The sequence below is a fragment of the Falco naumanni genome, chromosome Z (genome assembly GCF_017639655.2).
Source record: "Falco naumanni isolate bFalNau1 chromosome Z, bFalNau1.pat, whole genome shotgun sequence".
Lineage (NCBI taxonomy): Eukaryota > Metazoa > Chordata > Aves > Falconiformes > Falconidae > Falco > Falco naumanni.
Genome location: NC_054080.1, coordinates 58143492 through 58167529, shown reverse-complemented (window position 1 = coordinate 58167529; position 24038 = coordinate 58143492). Strand labels below are relative to the sequence as shown.

Here is a 24038-nt window from a genome sequence, read left to right as displayed (position 1 = left end):
TGATTAATATTATGGTGTTACATTTTTGAAAGCTAGCTATCAGTATATTTCAATCTCTGAGTGTCTGAAAAAGCTACAGAAAATTGAGAGCATCAAAACATAGAAAGAAGCAATCACCTGACGTTTACACAGGCAACTCAGTTCTGAAAGTTTTGTGAAGTTTGAAGACAAAAGCAACCTGGCAATTTCAATTCTCTTCTTCCAGCTTCAATAAATTAAATAAAGATCTGCTCCAGAGAAGCTCTACACATATTAGGAATGACAGAGTTTCCGCTATATCTTGATAATTAAAAATATTTTTTGAACAAAAAGATGGAAAGTTGCCAACTCATACTAGATGCAGACACGCAGAGGGAGGAGACTAAGCCAATATTGCACCACAGCTCTCCTGAAAGTGAGCATCCAACTGCATGCCAAGCCAAAGAGCAGCACTGCGTAAACATGAACGGAACTCCAGATGGAAGCATGACAAGTCTCGGTGTCACTCATACCACGTAAGTGCATAAGACAATACGTCTTACACTTACCAGAGCAAGCCTCTTCACAAAGCTAAGATTATCAACCCCTGGATACCACCAGCGCTTACATGTTAGAAAAGCTCTTGAAAAGAATCTTCCTTTCTCCTCAAAATTCTCATAGCCATTCTCAAAAGCTACAGGTAACACAAGGAATTAAAAAAATTAAATAAAAGAAGTTTGTCAAAGCCACTTTAAACACACATTTTCATATCCCAGAACATTCAGAGTTACCAAGAATGGCATTACAGAGACCAGTTTCAGCTATACAAAGAACTTCCAACAGCTTAATCAAATCAATTTAGAACGATTAATAAAAGAAAACACTGACAGGCTATGAAGTGGCTTATTTTAGTTGACTTGATAGACTTAAAATTTACAGAAGTATCACCTGCACCAGTCACTTTAAATACAATGTAAAAGCTTATGCAGCACTTCTGAAGCAGTGTAAAGAAAAGAGTAAGTCACTGATAACAAATGCTTTTTACTCTACATAGTAGTATACTGGTACATACTACTGTACCAGTATAAGTGTACTCAAAGTGACAAAACATATAATGGAAATAACTTATGAAAGTGTTCCCTTTAAATTACATCATTGTTTTGATGTAGCACATACATAGCAGCAAGCACCCAATGTTTTATGACAACATCAGAACTAGGAGTTGGGAATGTTTGGCCATGTGACTTGAATGACTAAAACTCAAGAATCAGAGCCATTTATAGCCTGTACTGCTAATTTATAATTTTTGATACCACAAAAAAAGTAACTGTATCCTACTGGCTTTGAAAACTGCTGCTCTAGAGTGCTGCGCTAGTCTATTAACAGACGCCTACATTTTTCAAATTACAGCAAAAATTTTCAAGTGACATTACAGGTCTCTCTAGTTCAACTTTACACATCCTGAAAATAGTCTTGCTTATCTCTCAATGACATCTTAGACGCAGTCAACAGATGGCAGGCCCATAAAACATCAATTTTTCTTACATTCTCTAACAAAACAAAACAAAATTGCAACTATTCAAATACTTTTAAAAGCAGTACAAGATGAAAGTCTCACCATAAACTTCCAGATTATCACCACAAAGAAGCTAAGATTTGTTTTCTTTATGAGAGCACTTTAATGAAGTTCTTAAAAAATAGCAGCCTAAAGAATGTTCAAGAAATTGATACGCATTCACGTACATGTTACTTCCCTTTTGTGAAGGAATCAGTTAAGTCCCTTAAGTTTCTGATGTTTTTTCCTATCAGTTACAGCAAATTAACAAACCATGAAAGAACATCCTACAGCTCAGGATCCAGAATTCCATTTCCAATGCACAATTTCAGCTGCAAATTAATGACAGCATGTACATCGAAATTAAATATTAATTACATTTTGGATTCATTTTCACATCAGTGCTTTTAGAAAGTGTAATTTCTCATTCCATAGGCGACACAATTATTTTGTGTGGCATTATCAAGAACGGCACGGCAAAAGCAAAAAACGGAAGGCAATTGTTCCAAAGTTCTACACAATACCACCTTTCCTTCTCCTTACGGATTTCTCTTAGTTATTTTTAGTCATTATGCATTCAGTGCATTTTAACAGCAATCTTTCAATTTCTATCTTAACCTTCTCACCACATTTCAAAGCATACATAGCTTGTACACCAAGTCTTCCAAAGCACTGCAGTAACAATTCTGAACAATAACTTGTTCTGAAAAGTTAGTAGAAATGGAGAAGCCTAATGATTTAAAACACACAAACCTATAATTTATGCTTGGTTCTGAGGATACAGAAACTCAATACCTTCTGATTTTAAAAATCCATCATATTTAGATACTACAGTTAATCTTGAAAAATATTTACCCACAACAGCAATGAAGGAGCAGTTCCTATTCCTTTTTGTTTTACTTCTCACAAAATAAACACTGTCCATGGTATTATAAAGGTTTCTCAGTCAAGTTTTGCAAGATTAAGACCCTGTCTAATGCCTTTGTTGCAAACTGCAAGACAAACAAGAATATACTTGTTGTTGTCCTACTTAGTGTCATTTTTGGAGGCAGGAGAAAAATCTGCAACAGAAGAAAACGTCCTTCCCCTGGCACACATTGCTGACCCACACTAGGAGTTTTGCCAAAAGAGCTGTAAGGCAGACACTTGGTAGAGCCCAAAGAAGGAATGGGAAGTTTGGGTAGATGTCTGCTACCTCACATTTGCTGATAGCATTCAGGAAGACACAGACAGGAAAACACAGTGTATGGGAATGGCCCATGGCCTTCACTACATTAACAAAATTAATGACTTAGTAACAAAGTAAAATACAACTAATCAACCATGAACACGCCACAGTACCTAACATAGTTAAATATAAAAGTATTTGATTTCAGTTGAGATAACTGAATAAAAAGCTTCTATTTTACTTTAATCTTAGGAGGAGATAGTTACTTTTCCAAAGAAAATGTGACTTTAATATTAATTTAAGTCTTATTTTTATGAAAAATAAAAGAATTTCCATATATTAGATTAATGCTGATCTCCCACAGCAAGGCTTCAAACTAAACAGATTTGTATGCCAGGAGAGCAAAAGTAATATCTTGTTTCATTAAATCTTAATATGCTGCTGAAAGCAAAACTTGCAGAGTTGAAATTAAACACAATGCTGCAAACAGGGCATGAAAACTGGCTTGACCTATGCTTTATGTTCAAGAATAGTATAGCATATTTGTGAAACTACTTTTTCCTAAATATTAGCTGTTGCTTACACAGAGAAAGCTGACATTTAAAAGATATTTTCACCATTTTTGGCTTCAGTCTCAACAACCAACCATTTTTGTGTTTCCCCTATTAGCAGATGAAAAACTAAACATGCAAAGAAGTAGCAACATTGTAAACAGCTCAGTGGCTACAATAACACTTCCTTTAACGTTACAGACCAGCCACGGTCACCATGAAAACAAGTTCAATTTCAGGTGAGGCTCCGTAATAATCCAGATCCGTATTTTTATTTTCTCCCTCTGCATATTTACCTACCCACTTAAAAACATACACATCTGCACAGAGGTGGCTGAGCAACACCGTTCCCACAACAGGCTGGGAGGTCCGCTGTCCCCCCAGCTGGCCACCGCTCGGGCTGTCCCCTCTGACATGCGGGCACGGACAAGTTACCGGTACAAAGGCGCAGCTTTGCGTTTGCGTGATACAGCTGCCAAGTTCTGCCAGCCGGTGCCATTCCCCCGGCCGCTGCGTTCTGGGAGGCTTCACCACCACAGACCGCCCCGCAGCCCACGCCGCCCCCACGCACCGCGCTGCCTGCGGCACAGACCCCCGGGCGCGGGTCCCCCGCTCGTGCCCGCGCCCCCCGCGGCCCAGCGGCCCCCCTCCCCGCCGCCCCCGCCCAGCGGACCCCGGGGCACGCAGCGAGGCCGGGGGCGGCGCAGGGGCAGGGGGCGGCGGTCCCTTCTCCCCGCCGCGGGCAGCCCGGCCGGGGGCAGCGGCGGCGCAGGCAGGTAGCCGCTTCCCTCACGGCCCAGCCCGGCCGAAGCGAGCCGCGGCGGGCGCAGGGGGCGGCGGCAGCCACCGTCCCCGCGGCCGCACCCTCCGCGGCAAGGCCCCGGCCCAGTCCCGGGGGTGGCGTAAGAGCCGAGGCTGCTCCGGCAGAGGGGACCCCGGCTGCACCTTGCCGTGCCGTGCCGTGCCCTGCCCGCTCCACCCGCGGCGCGGCGGAACCGGCCCGCGGCGTTTCCCTACCCAGAAGTTCTCCACGAAGTACGCCATCATCACCCCGCCGCCGCCCCGGCCACCAGCGAGCGCGGCCCCGGCCGCCTCAGCCGCCGAGAACGCAACGGAGGAAACGGGCGCCGCGGCGGCGCGCTGCCTTCCCGTTACGGTGCGAACGCCGCCCTCCACACAGCCCCGCCGCCCCGGCCTCGCGCATGCGCCCCGCCGCCGCCGGCCGCCGCGGCCCCCGCGCAGTCGCAGAGTGCCGTGCGCCCGGGGCATGCGCGGGGCCGGGCCCGCCGCGGCGCAGCGGGGCGGGGGGGGGGGGGCGGCGGCCGGCAGTTCCCCCCCCACCCCCCCCCTACTCCCCACCCCGCCCGAAATTGTGAGGAAAATTGCCCCCGAAATCTTGCGGAAAGCCCTCCAAAGGTAGTCAGTAACCGCTAGGGAACGGCTGCGGTGGGCGCCGGCGCGCACGGGGCTGGGTGCACGCCGTTCGGCTGGCTTGGGCTGCAGCCCGGGGGTGCGGTCCCTGCAGCAGGCGCTGGCTCGGCCCGCGGGAGCGTTGCGGGTCCAGCACCGCCCACCCTCCCCGCGGCCTCGGCGCGCAGGATTTTACCGTTTCAGTGGCATGCTCCTAAGGATGATGCTCGTCATCTGAAGCCATGGAGGCTGGAGAGCGGTTTACTTCAAACCTTCACCTTCCTCAGCGGCAGTTCAGTTTCCAGACCCTTCGTTTACTCGGTGTAGGTCATCAGCCAGTGGGGTGATGCTGATGGCTGAGTACATCTGTGGTCAGTCTGTACCTGCAGTCCTGCTTTACAGTGACCGTATTTCAGTATTTTCTTCATGGTGGAGTCAGCACCACTGGGATTCTTCTGAGACCCCAGAGAGTCCTCAATGAGGTGACTCGTTGCCCAATACAGCAGGGAGGAGGTTTTCATTACTGAGGGCCCTCAAACAGAGGGGCAGGTCTAAGCAGTGATGGGGGGGGGCTGCAGTTCGTTGTCCTGTTTTGTGGTAAGCACTTTATCCAGACTTTTATCTATGGTTTTGCTGGCACAAAGCTTTATCCAAGATACCAAATGTAAGCAGCAGATATTCTGTGCTGGGTGTTCAAGGTCCTGCCTTCCCCCTCCATGGGAAACCCTATCTGTTCTGGTTTGAAAAATCTCATCTGCCTCCACCTTAATACTGATGTCCTTCGGCCTTCATTCTTTAAGATTGTAGGTAGGTAAGGCATAGAGCAGAACATTCAAGTCATCTCTTAAGAACCTTATGAATTCACCAACTTAGATAAAATTTATGCTGATTAAAGACATCTGTGAAAGCCAAATTAGCGAAAACGTAGTTCAGAAGTTTACAGAGCTATAAAATTTCATCAAGCAAAAAATTACGAGTTCAGGCAAACAAGACAGCCAAATCTGTATTATTCTTCTCAATATACATCAGTGTGATTCTGCATTACAAACTTTCAACTACCTTTACTAAAGATACTTTCATGGAAGATAAACAATATCATTCTGAACTGGTATTACAGTAATAAGTAATTGACTGTAACTTTAATCCATTGCTTCCTGTAGCTCCATGGTAAGTTTAGGACTTCCTTTCTTTCTAGCAGTGTCTCCCAAAGTTTCAGTATATGCAAAGCTTGCCAAATTGCTGATCCCAAGACAGAGAAAACTTCTGGACCTCCTTCACAGTCCAAATTTCAAAGTCCCAAAACTGTTAGATCTGGATCCGTCTCTTGGTAATAGTAGTAAGCATGTGCACCGTAATTCTAAACAGTAACGACATGCTGTACGTCTACATTTAAGAAAAAAACTACTTCATGTATCTGTTTACTTGATGTAAGCAAGCAGCCTGCATTATGATCTGAAGGATACAAATACAGTACCGTGTGCATTGTTACCTGTAAGGACGTATACCAGGGCAAACTGAGATAAAAGCTGCATGATCAAAGCCAAAGGTTTTTATTCCATAGAAGACAGAAAAATACTTTCCACAGGGACAGATACTATGCTATGATGGATGGAGAGTTGGGTTCACTTCCACATTTCATAGAGAAGTTCCCATCTTCCACATTTTCAAAGCTATGTAGTAAAGGAATTCCTTATCTACTGCTGCATCTAGATGTGCAGTAGCTGCTGCAGTGCTGCAGCAATCTATCATCACACAAATATCAAACCCATCCTCAGGTTTTCAACAGCAGCTTCCCACAAAAATTCAAGAGAAATGCAAAATTATAAACCTGAGCTTTAATGCAACCTGCAGCATAGGTACAGTTATGTAGAAAACCACTTTGATAGGGATGATGATCAGGATCATTAGTTACATTCTTAAGGCACACTGGAATTCCCCAGAATAAAATTAATGTCTTAGGAGTGAACTTTCTTTTGAACTCCATAAAGTATCATAAAATTAGCTCTGCCAGCAACAAAGGCCTGTCCTTAAACTTTACCAACCTGCAGGCTGCGTGCCAATCTTGTCAGTTACCTTTTAAAGTAGCACATACTGAAAAATCCTTACTAAGGACAGTCCTGGTATGCATGCTGCTTCTTTGGAGACCGGCCTGGATAAGGAAATCCTAGATTGCCAATTACCTTGCTTTAGGTGCTGCTGGATATTATGTAGTGAGCATGAGTGAAGAAGCAGTCCATGTAGCTTGCCAGTGCCATGGCAATATCCAGCTGGGTATTTCTACACTTTTTCAGTAATGGTTGCATAATATTCAGCAGCGGGTTTTAATAGATGTCAGCACTCAGGATCTTGCATTTGAATTTAAGTTTTAGTGTAAAGAAGCACACAGAGGTGTGATGGGGAGGCAACTTTATGTGCTGGGTCAATATCCAGACAGTTTATTAAGGTCATTCTAGAAGGTGACAAGCTCTGAGCCATAAATCACATGAGATCTTGACGTTTGTGGGACCAGCTAATACAGTACTTAAAGGCAGAGACTGATGCTCAGTCATACTCAATACAAATTGTTAGGCATATTAGGCAAAGAATCGAGAACCTCATCCAGTGTACAAACCTGTGTGTGTGAATGCCTGCACCATGAATGCTGTGCACAGTACTGGTATGCCTGATCTTACCACCACCCCCCTAACATAAAACCCAAAAGCACAAAGAAACAAACCAAACCCCCAAACCAACCAACCACCTAACACTTCAGAAGGCTTGAGATAAGAACAAGAAAAAGGATCCAAGATATGGGAACTAACATCCACCACGTAAACTAGAATTCATCAGGCTGGAAAAGAGATGACTGAGAAAGAATACGATACAGAGAACTCATAAGTAAGAACAGAGGAGATGAGCACAGTCAGAGAATTCAGTCAAGCTAGAAGGAAGGAGAAACCGGACAAAGTTTCTAGGTTTCTCTAGACTGAGAAACCCATAATGGATTACTAAATACAAAGACAGTACCACTTACTCCAAAAGCCCCTGATCTGCAAGTCAGTGAAGCGTGTGAGAATACTTTGTAATAGTATCACTTATAGTACTTTAATTTTATCATCTTCCCTAGGTATTGGCTGCTGAAGACAGGGTACTGGGTTAGGTGGACTGTGTTTGACCCAGTACAATTGTTCTTTTGTTCTTTTTTGTTCTCCTGGTGCCATGGCGGTGGACAGAGAGAAACATTATTTTGATAGCTGTAACTACACAGTAAGTCCTGTATAATAAAACAAACATCTCTGTTCAACGTTTTCAGTAGCTTTCATGGAGGATCCAAGTAGCTTTCTGGGTTACCAGTTTTTCAGCAGAGAGCTAAAAGCAATTCCTCTCCCATTTTTGCCATCTACATAAACGTTAAGGTTAAAGAACCACAACAACAAACCTTATAGCAAGGGTATGAGGAACTAAGGAGGCTTCTTCTTTGCTATACTAGTCAAATTATATTTCATTAATATAATCCTAGTTTTTGAAAAGTTTAGTGCTGCGAATGAAGAGACGGGACACAGCTTGATGCAAGCAAGATGTCAATTTATTGTACAGAAGCACGAGTTTATATACACTTTCAGAAGGTGCGCGTTTTAAACAGATTGGTTGTTGAAGGTAAGCATTGCAGGCTAGGCAATCCCTGATTGGTGGTTAACTGCCATCAATTAACAGCAAGGTGTTACCTTTCCTCGGCGCCATCCGTTCCTCATTCCCTTATCCTCTCTCAGCATGACTCACCCTGTTGATTGTTATCTATTCACATTCCTTGTTCTCCCAGGGTTTGTGGCCTACAAGCTCGAGCACATTCCTTTCAGCTAACTGATTGCCACTTTATGGTCCTGATTTGCAGGCCCCCTCCTGCAATTTCGCATTAATGTGGGTGGCATACATGTGCAAGGAGGTATTTAGCTTGGAGTTACCCTCTCAGAAAATCATCCCCGATTCCGCAGTTTGCTCTCCCATCTCAGTTTACCCATCCTCCCATATTTCCAGCCTCTAGTTTTACAAGTGTTGACATTAACTTATTTTCAACAATCAATTCTTTTAAAGGGTGTAGATAATTTGAGATGTGTTATATACACTAAATTGTTATTTGAAAGAACTTGTCAAATAGGATACTACAATTACAGTGCATTTAGACTACAGACATCAGTATGAATGAACAATAAAGACTGTATATTGTATTTTCACCTAAGTTAATTTACGTTATGTTAAGCCATTTGAAAATAGATTATGAACTCTAGGTAAAATAACTGCATGGAATTATTAGTAAAACCCTTGACACATGAACCTACAACTGAATATGCTAATATTTTAAGATTTAAAAAAAAAAGAATAAAGAATCCAAATAATTGCCAAAACCAATCCTGATTATTACATTACTTTATTTCACAGTGAACTGCCAAAGACCCAGTTGATATTTAAAACTCTTTCTAAACTAAAGATGAGTAAGAAGCTGGATCAGGTAAAATACATAATCTAACACAGCACTTTATTTTTAAAGATAACCTGAAGAAGCTGATGGAGGTGAAGCCATTTTATATGTTTATTTCTTATACCAGATTGAGACTATACCTTGAAAAATGCATTTTCTTTTTTTACTGTCCTTGTTAAAAGAGCTACACAAAGAATCTTGACAGGTAAACAGGAATTTATACTGCCAGCTGAGGTACATTCCGAAGATTATAAACACCAGGAGGTGATATAAAAAGTCAGAGTTGTTTACCACTGTGAGGACAAAAGATGGGGAAAAGGAAGACTGAGTGAATTCTTAGCTAAATCCCTTTCAAAAGTCATTTAACTTTGGTAGCTACTGTCAGGCTACCTTGTAGGATTTAAAAAAAAAACAGGATTATTTTCTAATCAAGCAATTGTACCTGAATACTTGCAGACATTACCCAGGGTTTAATAATTCACTTGCTTACGACCTACACATTACCTTCATGACTAGACATTTACTGCAGACTTTTTGTACATAAAGTGTAATGAAATCCCACCATAGACAGAAGTTAAAGCTAGAAAAGCTTAGGAAAAAAAATCTGGGTAGGAGAAAGAGGTTATAATGTTAGCAGCAAATACAGCCAACTTGAAGTAATTTATTCAAAGGATATTGGGAATTCTCCCACACAATCTTAAGACAGGCTACGGCCCTTTTCTGAAATATATGCACAAACTCAAATCATGGTCTAATGAGAGAACACTGGTGAGATTATGGCCTACATTTGGGGTTGGATGGATATTTCTAACATCTTTCTGAATTTAAGATAAAACACAAATACTTGCACACACTTACAGAGCCCCATTTTTTACAGTAAGGTCAAATGAGTTTTTCCCAACTTGGTCCAGTACCTCATCAAAGGTCTTTCAAAGCTAGTAGTGATTTCTGTGTTCTGTTGAAGATTTACAGCAAGTTTTAATGACAGTGTTTTCAACATTCCTGGAATTATGTATTCCATTAGGCTATATGATCTGACTCACTGTATACTTAAATGCACAATTCTGTTGATCTAGTCACCAAGCTTGATCGCATCCCTTTCATTACTTCAATTACTTGAATTACGAACCCAGCAGCATTGTTTCACAGTGCGTCACTTGGTGCCAATACTCCACCTTTATTACTGTCATGCTCTGTTGCTGCCAAAAGCATGTTTCATCAAATCAACCTTCAATCAAATGGAAGAATTAGAAAGCATTAGTGAACATTAGTAATGACAAACTGGAAGAGTCTGATGTTTGTAGATTCCATTCTGACTTCAAATAACACTTCAGCCCTGCATGAAAAATTCTGGGAGATTTCTAAGATATTTAGGAGGTGTGATTTTTTTAACCTGTATTCTATGTAAGGTGGGGAAATAGCACTATAAATTATTACACTATAATACTGTCAAGAAGACATTCAATGGTTAGCTGAATTTATACTGTTGATATATCAATGTATTTGGCATTGTCTATGTTTTAGGCACTTACCTGCAAATATGTCAATCAGTGAACTTGAAGCAGCTTTTTATTTACAGTCAACTATTAAAAATAACCTAAATGAAAAAAGACGTAAATATTTAAAGCATTTGAACTCAGAGAAAAGCAAACAAATCTGAAATGTTTAGAAGAGCAAGCTCTGATTGTGTAACTTCACTTAGTACCAAAGCGCTCCATAGTACCAACCACACAAGCAAGTTACAGTGTCCAGACCACAAAGATCTTCTTCACCCTGGTTATAATATACAACAGAAACAGAAAAGGTGTAGCTGGTGCAGAAGGGTCTGAAGCTAAGCTAGTAAGACTAGATGGAATCTCAGGATAGTATTCTTAGTACAGCATCATGGAATAAATAGTGCTTTTGTTCTTAATTAAACCAAATACAGCTCATAATTATTACTATACTAACGAAGAGGAAGTGCAAAGGTTTGGGAATGAGTTTATGGAAGAGAGTAAATTAAATAATGAAAGATATTAGTCTGGGCAGACTTAAGCCGTCTAGGTAAGAAGCAGCTGTTTGAAATACTGTGAAAGGTAAAACATTTGGTTAGGCAGGTCCTTCATTAGGATTGCATGTTAAAAATCAGAATGGCAGCATGTGCAGAATGCACAGTGAATGATTTGCGTTTGTTAGAAGTCACGCTATGTGAAAACAACTCTTACCTTTGATTCTTCACAACCTCCATAGATACACATAGCAGTGCTTACTAACGGCAGCCACCAGCTCGAGTGGCTGGAAGAAAGATGTGAACTTCATAGTGTCCTTATCACCTTGATAAAACTCTTAAAGCCTAAGTGCTTATGCAGATGTGCAGACTTGTACGAGCAATGATTTAGAGGGCCTCCTGTCTCCACACACATTGAGAAGCATCCTGGTGTTTCTGCTGAATTTGAAATTGAGATACTGAGGTTTGGTGGGGGTTTTTTGTTGGTATGGTGTTTTTTTTTTTTTAAAGAAATAAAAGTAGCCAAGATACCTAATGGTTCTTAGACAAACTGAATTACTAGTGATTACACTGGGCAATTACTTGTCCAGCAACCCCCTGTTAAACACTGCCATTTTATGGACGAGTTACACAGATGAGTGAATGCTTGTAACAGATCAGAGCTGTGGCCTAAGGTTCCACCTAGCTTCCATCTGGTTTTGGCCCAAAGATACAACAGTTCTGGTGTGCAAGGCCTTCAATAAGGAGGATGGGGATAAGCGAAACTAAAATTAGCTACATCTTATGGCAAAGTACTGGAGAAAATTATGCGACTTTCTTACTCTCTTATGCTAAGGTATGTAAAGAAAATACTTGAATTCTTACTTCGTCATGCAATCTATTTGTTCTTCCAATGCATTACAAAGCTAGAATGAAAAGGTGCATGTATTTATATGCCTGGGAATATTTTGGACATGGTTCCAAAACGTTCATTTGAGAATGTACATTTCAGAATGAAAAATGTATATGCAAGACAGTGACCGTCAATATGTTAAGAAGAAAAAAACCCCTGCAATAAGATGACTTAACATTTCCTTTTGAGATAGTGATTAAGTTAAAGGAAGACACTGAAAAATGCCTTGTGTCAAGAAGCAGTTCTGGCAAGGAAAGTACCATCTCAGAGTTTCGTTGTAAAACGGTTGGTTGGTTGTTGTTGGATTTGCAAATCCCTCTATTTTTTTTCCTTTTTTTTTTTTTATGGTCTCAATTGCTATTGAGTTTTCAAAATACAAAACACCCTTCATTTTCTCTATCTGTAAGCCACAGAATCCCCTCAGCGTGTCAACATGAATGTAAAGCTCAAAGACAGCTTGAGAAAACTGCAAATTAAATATGCCGTACGTATATGGACATTCCTTGACAATCATTTCAAGGTAAAAGGACTGGCAAATTAACATCGCTTCTCATTGTGCACATTATCAGGGAAACAAAATTTTATTTGGAATTTGTATTGGGCACTGGTGTGCAGAATGAAATAATGGAAGATTTAAATGCATTGTTATCAGTTACAGTAATACTGCAGTAGTTATGCATCCAAATTAACCTGTATGTTGTGAACAGAGGGGAAGATGTTAAGTTTTCCTGTATATTTAATAGACAAATTTATGACTATCCATTTTGCCAAGTGGCAATAAGAAAAGGAAAAATGGCTAAAACTGTCAGCATAACAGTTCAACGTCATTTATTTCCACATTTTAAATATAAATTAAAATCCAACAAAAACTATTTATACCTGAAGCTACAAAATAAATACCTCAATTTTCATTTTATGATTCAAATCAAAGTATGGCAAAAAAGAATTGGTGTCACAAACCCCCTTATATACCATCAATTACACATATATGCATTAATACATGTGCAGTATAATCGCATGTTTTCCTTAAAAAAGCAATTATTGGAAACCACCTCATTTTAAGTCTGCCATTATTCAGATTAACATTTGGGTATCTTTGGGGAGGGTTTGATGGTATATAATGCTAATTTTATGCAAAACAAGGGTAAATGCCTCTGAAAGAGATGTACTTTACATGTTAATACTTTATATAATATATAAACAGTATGTTTCATTGTGAGTCATTCTGGAATAAAAGCTACCAACATTTACTCTGTGAGCACTTAACATACAAAAAATTTACACACACAATGTTCCTACAGAAACACTTTTTCATTCAAGTACCTCTTTAAATTAGATGTAATTTGGTTGTGTGGTTTGTTTTTTTTTTTTAACAGAATGACCTACATTGAAACTACAATCCTTTGCACTTCTGCAATCTGACCACAAACTTAGTCATAACATTCATTTCACTTACTGAAGATGACAGTACTTACTCTACTCATCTCGTTTGTATATGCAGATATTAATTAACCTCAGACTCAAAATCAGAGGCCGCAGCTTAAGATCAGGCTCTAAGCTGATAGTAGGAGACTTGAACAAAACATCTGACTGACAGCAGGATGTTTTATCACAGGTACCCCCCAACGTAAGGGGAGTGAGGAGGGCTATAAAAGACTTCCCTCCATCCCCTTCCACACAGCCACCAGTTCAGTCAGTCAACAGGAACTGATCTCTCTGCTGTCAGCTTGGTCTCTACACACCTACACTGCTATTAACAGCTCCTCTTTCTGGAGGCGGAAACTGAAGTCCTTCATTAGCAGACTTTCAGCTAAATATGCAGCAATTAATACTATAAATTTTATTATTCTAGAAAGCAGTTATAACTGCATTTTATTGAATTTAATCATTACTATAGAAGCTGTCTGTGCTAGGTATATGTAAATCTCCAAATTGTCTACATGCTATTGACCAACTGTTAAATGTTGGAAGAAGCAAACATAAAATGTTCAAATCAACATGGGTGAATTTTGTCCAGAAAGCTGCGGCTCTTAGTTTCATACTTTTATTTTAGAGACTACTGTATCATAAAGTTACATAAATGGAAGAATAGGTCTTTAAATATTTTGTATTATCATGGTCCCATAAAATCTAGATAAAATTAGACCAAGACCACTGGAAGTTTTGGTTCAGGGTCTTGAATATTTTTAACTTACTTCTAGTTGACTCCTTGTATATTACTCACATTACTGATAGCACAATCAATGAGATTTTTTTTTTCCTCCTCTTTCCCATTTGGTCAGACTTAGCAATTACCAGATGTCTCAAACAAAAATACAGTCAATGTACCATTTCTCAGTAGTAAAGCAGCTACCAGTTATCATCCAACAACAGTCATTAATTTCAGTTCATGTAAACCTCCTATTTCTACACTGCTCTGCCCTCCAGCTGCATGAAGCATCTAAACTGAACTGACCTTAACTTATCCTAGGATAATTTCCTTTCAGATACAAAGAAAATCCCTACTCAAAAGACTCCAGAACTTACACGTTTGAACCAGAAGAGTGCACTACTGGGTCAGGCAAAACATAAATTGAACATGAAATTTTAATCTTTCATTAAAAATTGGAATGCAACATCTATATTTAAACAACTTTATTAACATAATCAAGCAGTGATTAACATTCACATCTATTATGTCACATCATACAAATGTAAATACAAAATTACTACAGTACAATATATATTCTCTGCATGATCCAAAATATTTGGTGGCCCCAAAAACTCTTTAAAATTCAGCAGCTTATCAAAAATTAAAACCATATTCTATTTAAAATGAAGTTCTGTTAGCACATAGGCAAACTTCAGGAAATATCACTCAATTTAGTACAGTTTGAGAGGTTGCAGGAGGATATGTTTGAAGGAAACAGTCCAACATTGTGGAATACAGAAACATCAGATTTAAAGCTTTCAAGCAAAACTCATACAACCTAAGTTGTCAGCAGAAAGATCCAGTCATCTCTCATTTTAAACTATTTTGTACACTGCATCCAATTTAAGGTTTTTTAAGTGTCTAATATTAGTAAGTCAGACAACGTACAACATAAAATACTTATTTCTTCCCATGAAAAGAGATAGTATTACACTGGAGATTTCGACAGCCAAATGAACCTGCTTATACAAATCTTTTTTTCTAACCTCCATCCTTGCAAGAAACACCCCATTTTGTTGCTCACCCAAAGTAAGGAAATAGATACCTAAGGTGAAAGTAGCACAACAGAACCAGCTTACAGGAAAACGATACTATACTGTAAGTGCTGAATTCTTTGAGAAGTGGATTTGGCTTATTTAAAGTATAATGTAACATCACGCAGGGATTCATCTTATAGAGCCATTTTAAACTTCCCTCATATAAGTACATTCAAGTGAGTATCATTATTTTAGCAGAATATACTCGTCAAGGCAAGCAACAAGTTTCCTTAAGTCGCCTCAGTTTCCCATTTAAAACAATAATCTAAAACTGGCTTGCTGCAACCATTAAGTGCAAAGAGTAAGCATCAGTGGCAGACAAAAACTTTTTCTACTGGAGAAGAACACCTGTAAGACTGATGGATGCACGTCATTCTGGAGAATGCATAGGTGAGTGAAATACACAGCTACTGATCAAGCTTTAGTTATTCAAGATGAGGTTACTGGAAATACTTATGTAATATGTAACAAATATGTATACAAACGACATCAGTGTCTATACTGAGATAATGGCAGGATGTTTTGTCATTTTGCTGTAGAGTTTAACCTTTATCTAAGACAGAAAGTTACTCTTTAGACCCTATACAGAAGCTTTATGCATCTATCATCCTCATGAAAGAGATAGTATTGAAGCAATTAGTGTTAAGTTGCAACTTCTTTCCTTGAGAAAATCTGAAACAAATGATTTCTAATATAATGGTGCATTTAAAGCCTTTTTCAAGAAATATTTTAATTGTTTGAATATGGATGCATTCTCCTCAAGGGAAGAATGTTTTTGCACCTTATGTGTTAATACGTTCAATATGAATAAAATAGGCGAAGCAAGTTGTTATTGTCCCACAATAGAAGGTTAGAGTAAGTTTAAGACAGAGAAGCTGCCCAAATTAAATACATAAACTAATATAATTAAGACACTTTTTTATTAGCATGTGTTCTGAACAAAAAGGGTACAAGAGTATTCACCTGAGATAAAGCTAGTATTTGAATATTTCTAAGTAGCAATGAGTTTCGCTTGAGGAAAGCCACTTGAAGCTTTAAAATATACTTTTTACTACTATACAATATATGCAGTTTAAGTAATTAAGACTGATGCTAAGCTAACATAAAAGTCCTAACAAAAAAAAATTAAAAAAATCACAGTGTATATCAGTAGTTACAAAATTTATCTGATTTAACTTTTAAAAATTATAATGATTATAAATTTTAAACCCATTCTTCTAAAAGTAATCTTCTAAGTACAAGCTTTAAGGAGCAATAAACTAAAGCATAAGAATTAGCTTATTACAATTTAAATATATACATATTCACTGATTTAGAAAATAATCAAGCTTTGGAAAAAATTTACAAAATTGATTATTTTTGCTTGCACTGGTTAAAATAATGAACTATTCTGATCTTTTTCCCTAAATGAAATGAGCTGTTTCCTGAATGTGTAATGAAAAAAATTTAGTATTGAACTTCATTTAAGATTAACAACAATTTAGAACTGCCAAAAAGATGCATTTACAAAGATTGTAAATATACTTTCTGTTACCAACTTAGGTTGATCAGCAGCTTTTGTTCACTCTCAGCATCCTTCAAAAAGGGAAACTCAAAACAGGAAAAAGGCATATATAAAAAACAGTAAACACTGACCTCCTGAGGTTCCTACAACAAAAATATTCAAGTAGAAAATCTACACCATTACTTAGCAGCGGCTATTTCTGTAGTTTAGCACACTAACAGCACTTTATTCAGTGTGTAAGGAGCAAATGAAGTAAGCCGTGCTTTTAGCATGCCAAGAGGCAGAAACACTGGAATGTAACAAAGACAAACTCACAATTCTACCAGTAAAAACATTCAGTCCACATTCAAGAACTGTCAAGACTACATCACAAGAATTAAGATGCTTTTTACATATCCCATGATGCAATAATTGAATTATAAATGTTAATGCTGTTTCAGAACTTTTCTTACCTCACATTAAACCCTAAATGGCTTCTGCAAATCTCTGTGCTACACTATGCAATAGGAAATGGTTTATTTGCAGTATAATATACCATGACAGAACTTACTGGTACAAGAGACTACTTTGTCAGTACTGTTTATTTCTGCCTTATTTTAATTATTTTCCTTGCTGTTATACGAGATCAGTTCACATCTGTACAAATACCTATTAAAATATGTATGTACAAAAGTGGCATCCTAAGCTAATCTGGGGTGAGGTGGAGTGGTTTTATTTGGTTAAAAGGGCTTTCTAAATTATTTGGGTAGTTTTTTTCTTCTACAGATTTTTTAATGTCATTTCTCTGAAACTCTTCCCTAATGTTCAAAACACACTCAAAATTAAAGCAAGTTTGGGTCTAAAATAACATCCCACCTTGCTAAATTGTAAAGGTTTGGGTTTTTTTCCCTTCCAGAATTTGCTTTTAAAGTGGTTTTAGTGACTACTACTAATTTGCTTCAGAGTTACTAGTTAAGAAAGAATTTTGCATTTGCTACCAAAGCGATGTAATTTGAAAGCAAGTTACCACATGCAATTTTGACCAAACTGAATAAATATTATGTACTAGCATTAGTGAATGTACTTCATACAGTACATGCCCAAACTATTTTTCAGGCATAATCCATTAAAATTTGCAAAGCCAAAAAAAGAGGGGGTGGGGGCATGTAAAACATGCATGCTAACATGCATTAAAAAAATAAAAATAAAAACTCGTTAATGTTCACACTCACACAGCTCAAACTTCAGTGCAATGGCTAAATCATTCAACAGTCGAAGAACAGAACCATGCAAAGAAGAGCAAGTTCTTAAAAAAAATACCAACCAAACAAAAAAAACCCAAAACCTGTTATCCAGTATCCATTTTGCAATGCAAAGGTGAGAAACTAAATCTACAAAAAGGCTGTTATGGCTTAATTTTGTTTTGCAGATTAATTATGCAGCACTTGAAAAATGGAAAGGTGTGGCATCATCTCTGACCAGCAGAGTTAAAAATCTCTCCATTTTCCTTTATCATCATGGGATACTCTTTAGGCAATCTAAATTATTAAAGACTTGCCACTTTCAGATGGACACAAGATCAAGTGTACCAGTTAGGATTTCACATTCACAGTACTAAGAAAATACACATGGAAGGAAAAGTAAAGGGTTAACTTAACAAGGATTTATTCACAGGAACACATGTAAGTAGAGGGAAAAAAAACCACAACAGAAAAGCTAAACAAATGAAATGAAGAGGATTCAAACCAACTTTCACTCCGTAGCTTTAAACTTGCACCCTTGTGCATTTAACTACATCACAAAGGGCCACCAACATGCGCCGATACAGTGTAGATACCCTGCATTACATCTATTAACTTAAAACATCTCTTTAAGATCATGCTTTGAACAAAAAGAAAGCATAGAAGGTAGTATGTTGAGTGGGAATAAACACAAATATAGCAATCATGTCATCAACTTCTACAACTGTCTTTACGTGCCAACTAACATTTATGCAGCCTTTAACGGGTCTTACCATGTAACTCATTTGTAGAGATTCTGATAAAATCACTAGTATATAACCATGCAGAAAGCACATCACACTGACAGCACAGAGGCAAATATTTTGCACAGCTATATCAGCTTTCCACATTGTGCAGGTTACACACAATACAATATCAATCTTATTCTTAACAGATCCTAAAAAGGTATTTCAAGGCCTAATTGTTAACTACAGTACTTTATATCTATATTCTTAATCAAATAAAAATCCACAGAATCTTGAAAAGGAATTTTAAATGCAGGGCTATATTGAATTGGTAAACTGCAACACAAAACTGGCGCAACATAGGTAAAAGTATACCAGTTTCAATCTATGTGATGCAAGCATGCTACTTTCCCACTAAATTACTTCTGATCACTATGAGCCAGAATGCATGCCTGAACCTTAAACTGCACATTAAGAATAATGCTTTACTCTAGAAATTAAATCTAATGAAGTACAATAATTAAATCATATCCACTACTTTAATTATTTTTTAATGTAAAAATAAAGATGTCAATCTTTCCTTTGAAATGTCCCTCCTCTTACCCTAAAAATGAAAGGAGTGACTCATTTGGCAGCTTGCAGGTTGCTTCACTTTGTCCAAGTTAACCTTTAGTAAATTTACTATGGGGTTTCTATATTGTACACTGCAAGTGCCTGCGCCTAATACAGATGCAAGCTGCATTTTAACTGTACTAACTTCATTTGTGTAGTTCTTCATTAACATGCAAATACCTAGGAATCCCATCAAGCAGGATGAAATAATGTAGAAAACCCTTACTTAAAAAAACATAAAAGAAAAAAGAAAGCCTTTTACTGTTTGCGACCCCCATTCTTGGGTTTCCTTTATTGTGCGCAAAATAGTTTTCCTCTTTACATATCCCTATGATTCAATTACATGGTTCTTATTTTGGTACAATTCCCCATAATATTCCAGAATGTGCTGTTTTGTGACTAGATTTTTTTTTTTTTCTTCTTCACATACAGTGCAGAGTTGTAATAGGAGACAGATTTCCACCCACAAAGGCTCCAGATGTTAAAACATTTCCCAACATCGACTTAATACAGTGACGGCAACACCTCCCTCCCGCCCCTCCCAGTAGGGTTGGGATTGTACTGTATTCCCTACTGGTTTACCCTTCCCCCCAGTAAAGGGTAACATTTTCCCTGGGTGCAGAGGCTCCCTCATAGTCTCCCAGACTGAAGGACCTGTAAAAGAAAAAGATAAAGGTACAATTATATCTTATCTTTAACCTTAACTGACAAATCTGTGCTTAAACAAAGAGTTTTTTTGCCTTTTTTAAGCAGTAGGCACCAACCTTTAACTTAAAAATGAATTAACACCTAGATTACACCTTCTAAATGTGTTAAGAGAAAAGCCCATTTATATCAAGTAAATTATTATTCATGAAACAATGTATGCTTTAAAGCTACATTGACAGTTCACTATTGTGCCTAAGCTTGGATTACAGATAAAACGAGTCCTATATATTCTCACAAGCTTTTCATAGCACAAACTTAAGAGGTAGTGATGACACTGAGAAAGAATATTAAACGTATCTGCTACTGACCTGACAACTTTACTTTTAGGTAGATTAAACAAGATAGCCATAGATAGTGTCTCCTCAGTTCAAACTGAAGATAATGATGAATTCTATCACTTTGGATTCCTCTTCATTAGGAGAGGAAAACACCTTTATGCCAGAACTAGAACGCCCTCATTGATAAATGTGTAAATATTTGACATTGGTTTATTTTTAATCCATTGTTCAGATCAAACATACAGTTCAAACAGGATTTCTTATGTCACTGACTTTGAAAAAAATCTTAGGCTGACTTTTAAATAGTTGTCTATTCAACAATAAATGAGAAGAGAATTGCATGATTCACTCACATATTTTCAGTATAAAAGTTCTACAGCAAGTATCAAATTTATACTGAATGAATAAACTCAATTCACGTTCTTTTTTGGTTAGTGTAACAATCTCTTCACAGTATCATCTACTTCACACGTGGGAAATTTGCTTTATAGTGTGCACAGATAGCATACAAAGCAGGGTAGTATAATATAATTATTCTAGAATGCACTGTCAGTTTTCTTGGCTGAAGTTGAATCATTCTCTGCACAGAATAGTAACAATTCTGAATTGATGCACAAAATGGAACGTGGCAATAATAAACACAACAGCCTCCCCAAAACAGCATGCTCTACAGTTACAGCAGTTACAGATCAGCATAACATCTTTTATTCAGTGCAAAGATCTAGTATGTGATTTGGAGTATACGGGACCTCTCATAGCTGAAGTGCATCAACAAACTTGCCTTCCCACCCTAAAGGAATGAATATTCCTGCTTAGACAACACCTGCCATCTACTAATTCATAAGACATAAGGGAGTATGATGGCTTGAGGATCATATTCATCACTTGGCTTATTAAACTTGAACTGTCACTTCATTATACCTACACTTCCAGTCTTATCTTGATAGACTATCCTGTGTACGATACACTCGTCTTTTTTCCTTCTTTCTCTCTCTCTCTCTGTAATAATAAAATACATGATCAGACAACTGCTTCTGCTACAGCTACCATCATTTAGGTATACTATCATCCCACTTTTTTTTCCTTCTTATGGGTAGGGAAGATATCCAGTGTATCTGAAAAATTCTACTCTGATTCATATAATGCAAACAGGGAGGAAGTCTGTCATACACCTCTTTTTACCAAAGATTTGTGTCCTTACCTCTAATTATGGGACTGCAGCTACAGTGCATGAGGTTAAACTCCATAGTAAGCTGCAAGGCGCTCTTTTAAGGGAAGAGGAAACTGGTCAGAGAAACGCCTCCAATTCTCATCCCCAACTTGATTTTTAAATCCATGAAGAATCTACAAATAAGAGGGGGGAAGTAAAAATAATCACTAAACAGAGGTTACATTATTTATGAGCAACATATGCAGTAAGCCACAAACTGCTGGATCATACATCTGTCCATTTGAATTCTCCAATTTAATACTGAAATGCTACTAAGAAAGAAAGAAAGTCTAGTAATGTCTTTTTTAATGGAAATGTTTCTTTTAAGGGTGACAGATGGAATATAGCTGTCCACACAACATTAGTGTGTGTATACATACCTATATGTATTTTTAATGAGTAAGGTGACTTAAAACCTAGAGATAGGCCACTTCAGAAGGCTAAATATTTCATCAATTAAAATGGCTTACATATGTTAAGATTACTGTATTCATGTTTCTTTTCAAAATGTGTAATATACTGTGGGAAGAAACCTGAGCCAAATCTGCAGCCAGCACTTGAGAGAATGAATACCTGTTAGCTTTAGCACAAATGCAAAAGCATCCGCTGAGAGCTCTGTTTTTTCCATGGAATCTGTAAGACTGTCACTGAAAATGGAAGCTGTTAAAATCTTTTGTGCTTTGAATTAACAGGGATCCACAGTCAGTGGTAGTCAAAAGCCAGTGAGAAGGGAAAAAAAATAATTTACGGGTTTCAGTCTGGACCTTCCAATGTAATAAATTAGCTGAGAACTATGAAAATTAAATGATACTATCAAAAAGGTCTTCGTATGTTAGCTCTGAGAACAGCAGGTTAAAAGGCAAATATTAGAAAGAACAAAAGCAGATGACAGTCTCCCACAACAGCCTCCCAGGTAAGCGGACAGAGAGGTGGGTTGAGAACTGGCTGGACGGCAGAGCCCGGGGGGCTGTGATCAGCGGCGCAGAGCCTGGCTGGAGGCTGAGGCCAGCGCTGTGCCCGGGGTCAGTGCTGCTCCAGTCCTGTTCAACTCGCTCATCAGGGACCTGGACGCAGGCACAGAGTGCACCCTCAGCCAGTTTGCTGGTGACACTAAACTGGGAGCAGTGGCTGATACCCCAGCAGGCTGCGCTGCCATTCAGCAGGACCGGGACAGGCTGGAGAGCTGGGTGGAGAGGAACCTCATGAAGTTCAACAAGGGCAAGTGTAGGGTCCTGCACCTGGGGCGGAACAACCCCACGCACCAGCACAGGCTGGGGCTGACCTGCCAGAGGGCAGCTCTGTAGAGAAGGGCCTGGGAGGTCTGGTGAACAGCAAGTTGCCCATGAACCAGCAGTGTGCCCTGGTGGCCAAGAAGGCCAATGGTATCATCCTGGGGTGCATTAGATACGTGGCCAACAGGTCCAGGGAGCCTATCCTCCTCCTCTACCCTGCCCTGGTGAGGCTGCTTCTGGAGAGCTGTGTCCTGTTCTGGGCTCCCCAGTTCAAGAGAGACAGAGAACTGCTGGAGAGGGCCCAGCAGAGGGCTATGAAGACGATGAGGGGAGTGGAGCATCCCCCTTATGAGGAAAGGCTGAGAGAGCTGGGCCTCTTTAGCCTGGAGCAGAGAAGACTGAGAGGGGACCTTATCAACGTCTACAAATATCTGCAGGGTGCACGTCAAGAGGATGGGGCCAGGCTCTTTTCAGTGGCGCTCAGTGACAGGACAAGGGGCAACGGGCACAGACTGAAACCCCAGAAGTTCCATGCGAATATGAGGCAGAACTTGTTTACATTGAGGGTGACAGAGCACTGGAACAGGCTTCCCAGAGAGGCGATGGAGTCTCCTTCTCTGGAGACACTCAAAACGTGACCAGATGCAACCCTGTGCAACCTGCTGTAGGGGAACCTGCTTTGGCAGGGCACTGGACTAGATGATCTCCAGAGGTCCCTTCCAACCCTGACCATTCTGTGATACTATGAAATGGCTCCTCCTCATAGGAAATTATGCCAAGAGAGTCTGAAGTTTTTTATTTTTAAATTCAATGATACTGAATTGTGCAACAGGCTGTCATGAACACATGCTCACAGAAAAGGCAATGTCAAAGTTAAAGCTCATGGTACCAATTTCACCCTCAACACAATGTTCTCAAGCAGAGCTGCTCTTAAACAGGATGTAGTATTAACAACATTACAGTGCCCCCAATTAACTTACTGCTTTTCTCCCTGGAAAAGACCTTCCACAAGCAGGCTCACCTCTCTTTCCTTACCTCAAGAGTCAGATTAGCCAGCTGCCAAGAAACTACTGAAAATTGAAGAATGTTCAGGTATAACTAAAGGAACACTTGAAAAAAATCATCTTCCAGTAGAGTTTTAGCAAGTGAGCTTCAGCTAGTCTTCAGAAACTTTGCTTTTATAAAAAGTGATAAAATTCTTAGGGTATGTGTCAGAGTTCAACATGAGCAGCTCATCCACCCATACTTTTGGAAGAGGTATTTCCTCTCTCAACTCTAGTGCTAAAACACTCCAAACAAACAAACAAAAGAAACACTGGGCAATCTTCCCCCCCCCCCCCCCCC

General features: G+C 39.2%; 2 protein-coding genes across 5 annotated transcripts in view; both read right to left on the bottom strand.

Annotated features, from left to right (window-relative positions):
* Window positions 1-4427, bottom strand: part of FCHO2 (FCH and mu domain containing endocytic adaptor 2) — a 99274-nt gene extending 94847 nt beyond the window's left edge. For both annotated transcript variants that reach the window (XM_040579003.1, XM_040579004.1), the window contains exon 1: window positions 4250-4427. In XM_040579003.1, the coding sequence (XP_040434937.1) occupies window positions 4250-4279 (30 nt within the window). In that variant the 5' untranslated portion in view covers window positions 4280-4427. The remainder of the gene's footprint in view (window positions 1-4249) is intronic.
* A 10169-nt stretch (window positions 4428-14596) lies between these two features.
* TNPO1 (transportin 1) overlaps window positions 14597-24038 on the bottom strand; it is a 59590-nt gene continuing 50148 nt past the window's right edge. For all 3 annotated transcript variants that reach the window (XM_040579286.1, XM_040579287.1, XM_040579288.1), the window contains 2 exons: window positions 21454-21596; window positions 14597-19920 (listed from right to left, as the gene is read on the bottom strand). In XM_040579286.1, coding sequence (XP_040435220.1) covers window positions 21489-21596 — 108 coding nt within the window. In that variant the 3' untranslated portion in view covers window positions 14597-19920; window positions 21454-21488. The remainder of the gene's footprint in view (window positions 19921-21453; window positions 21597-24038) is intronic.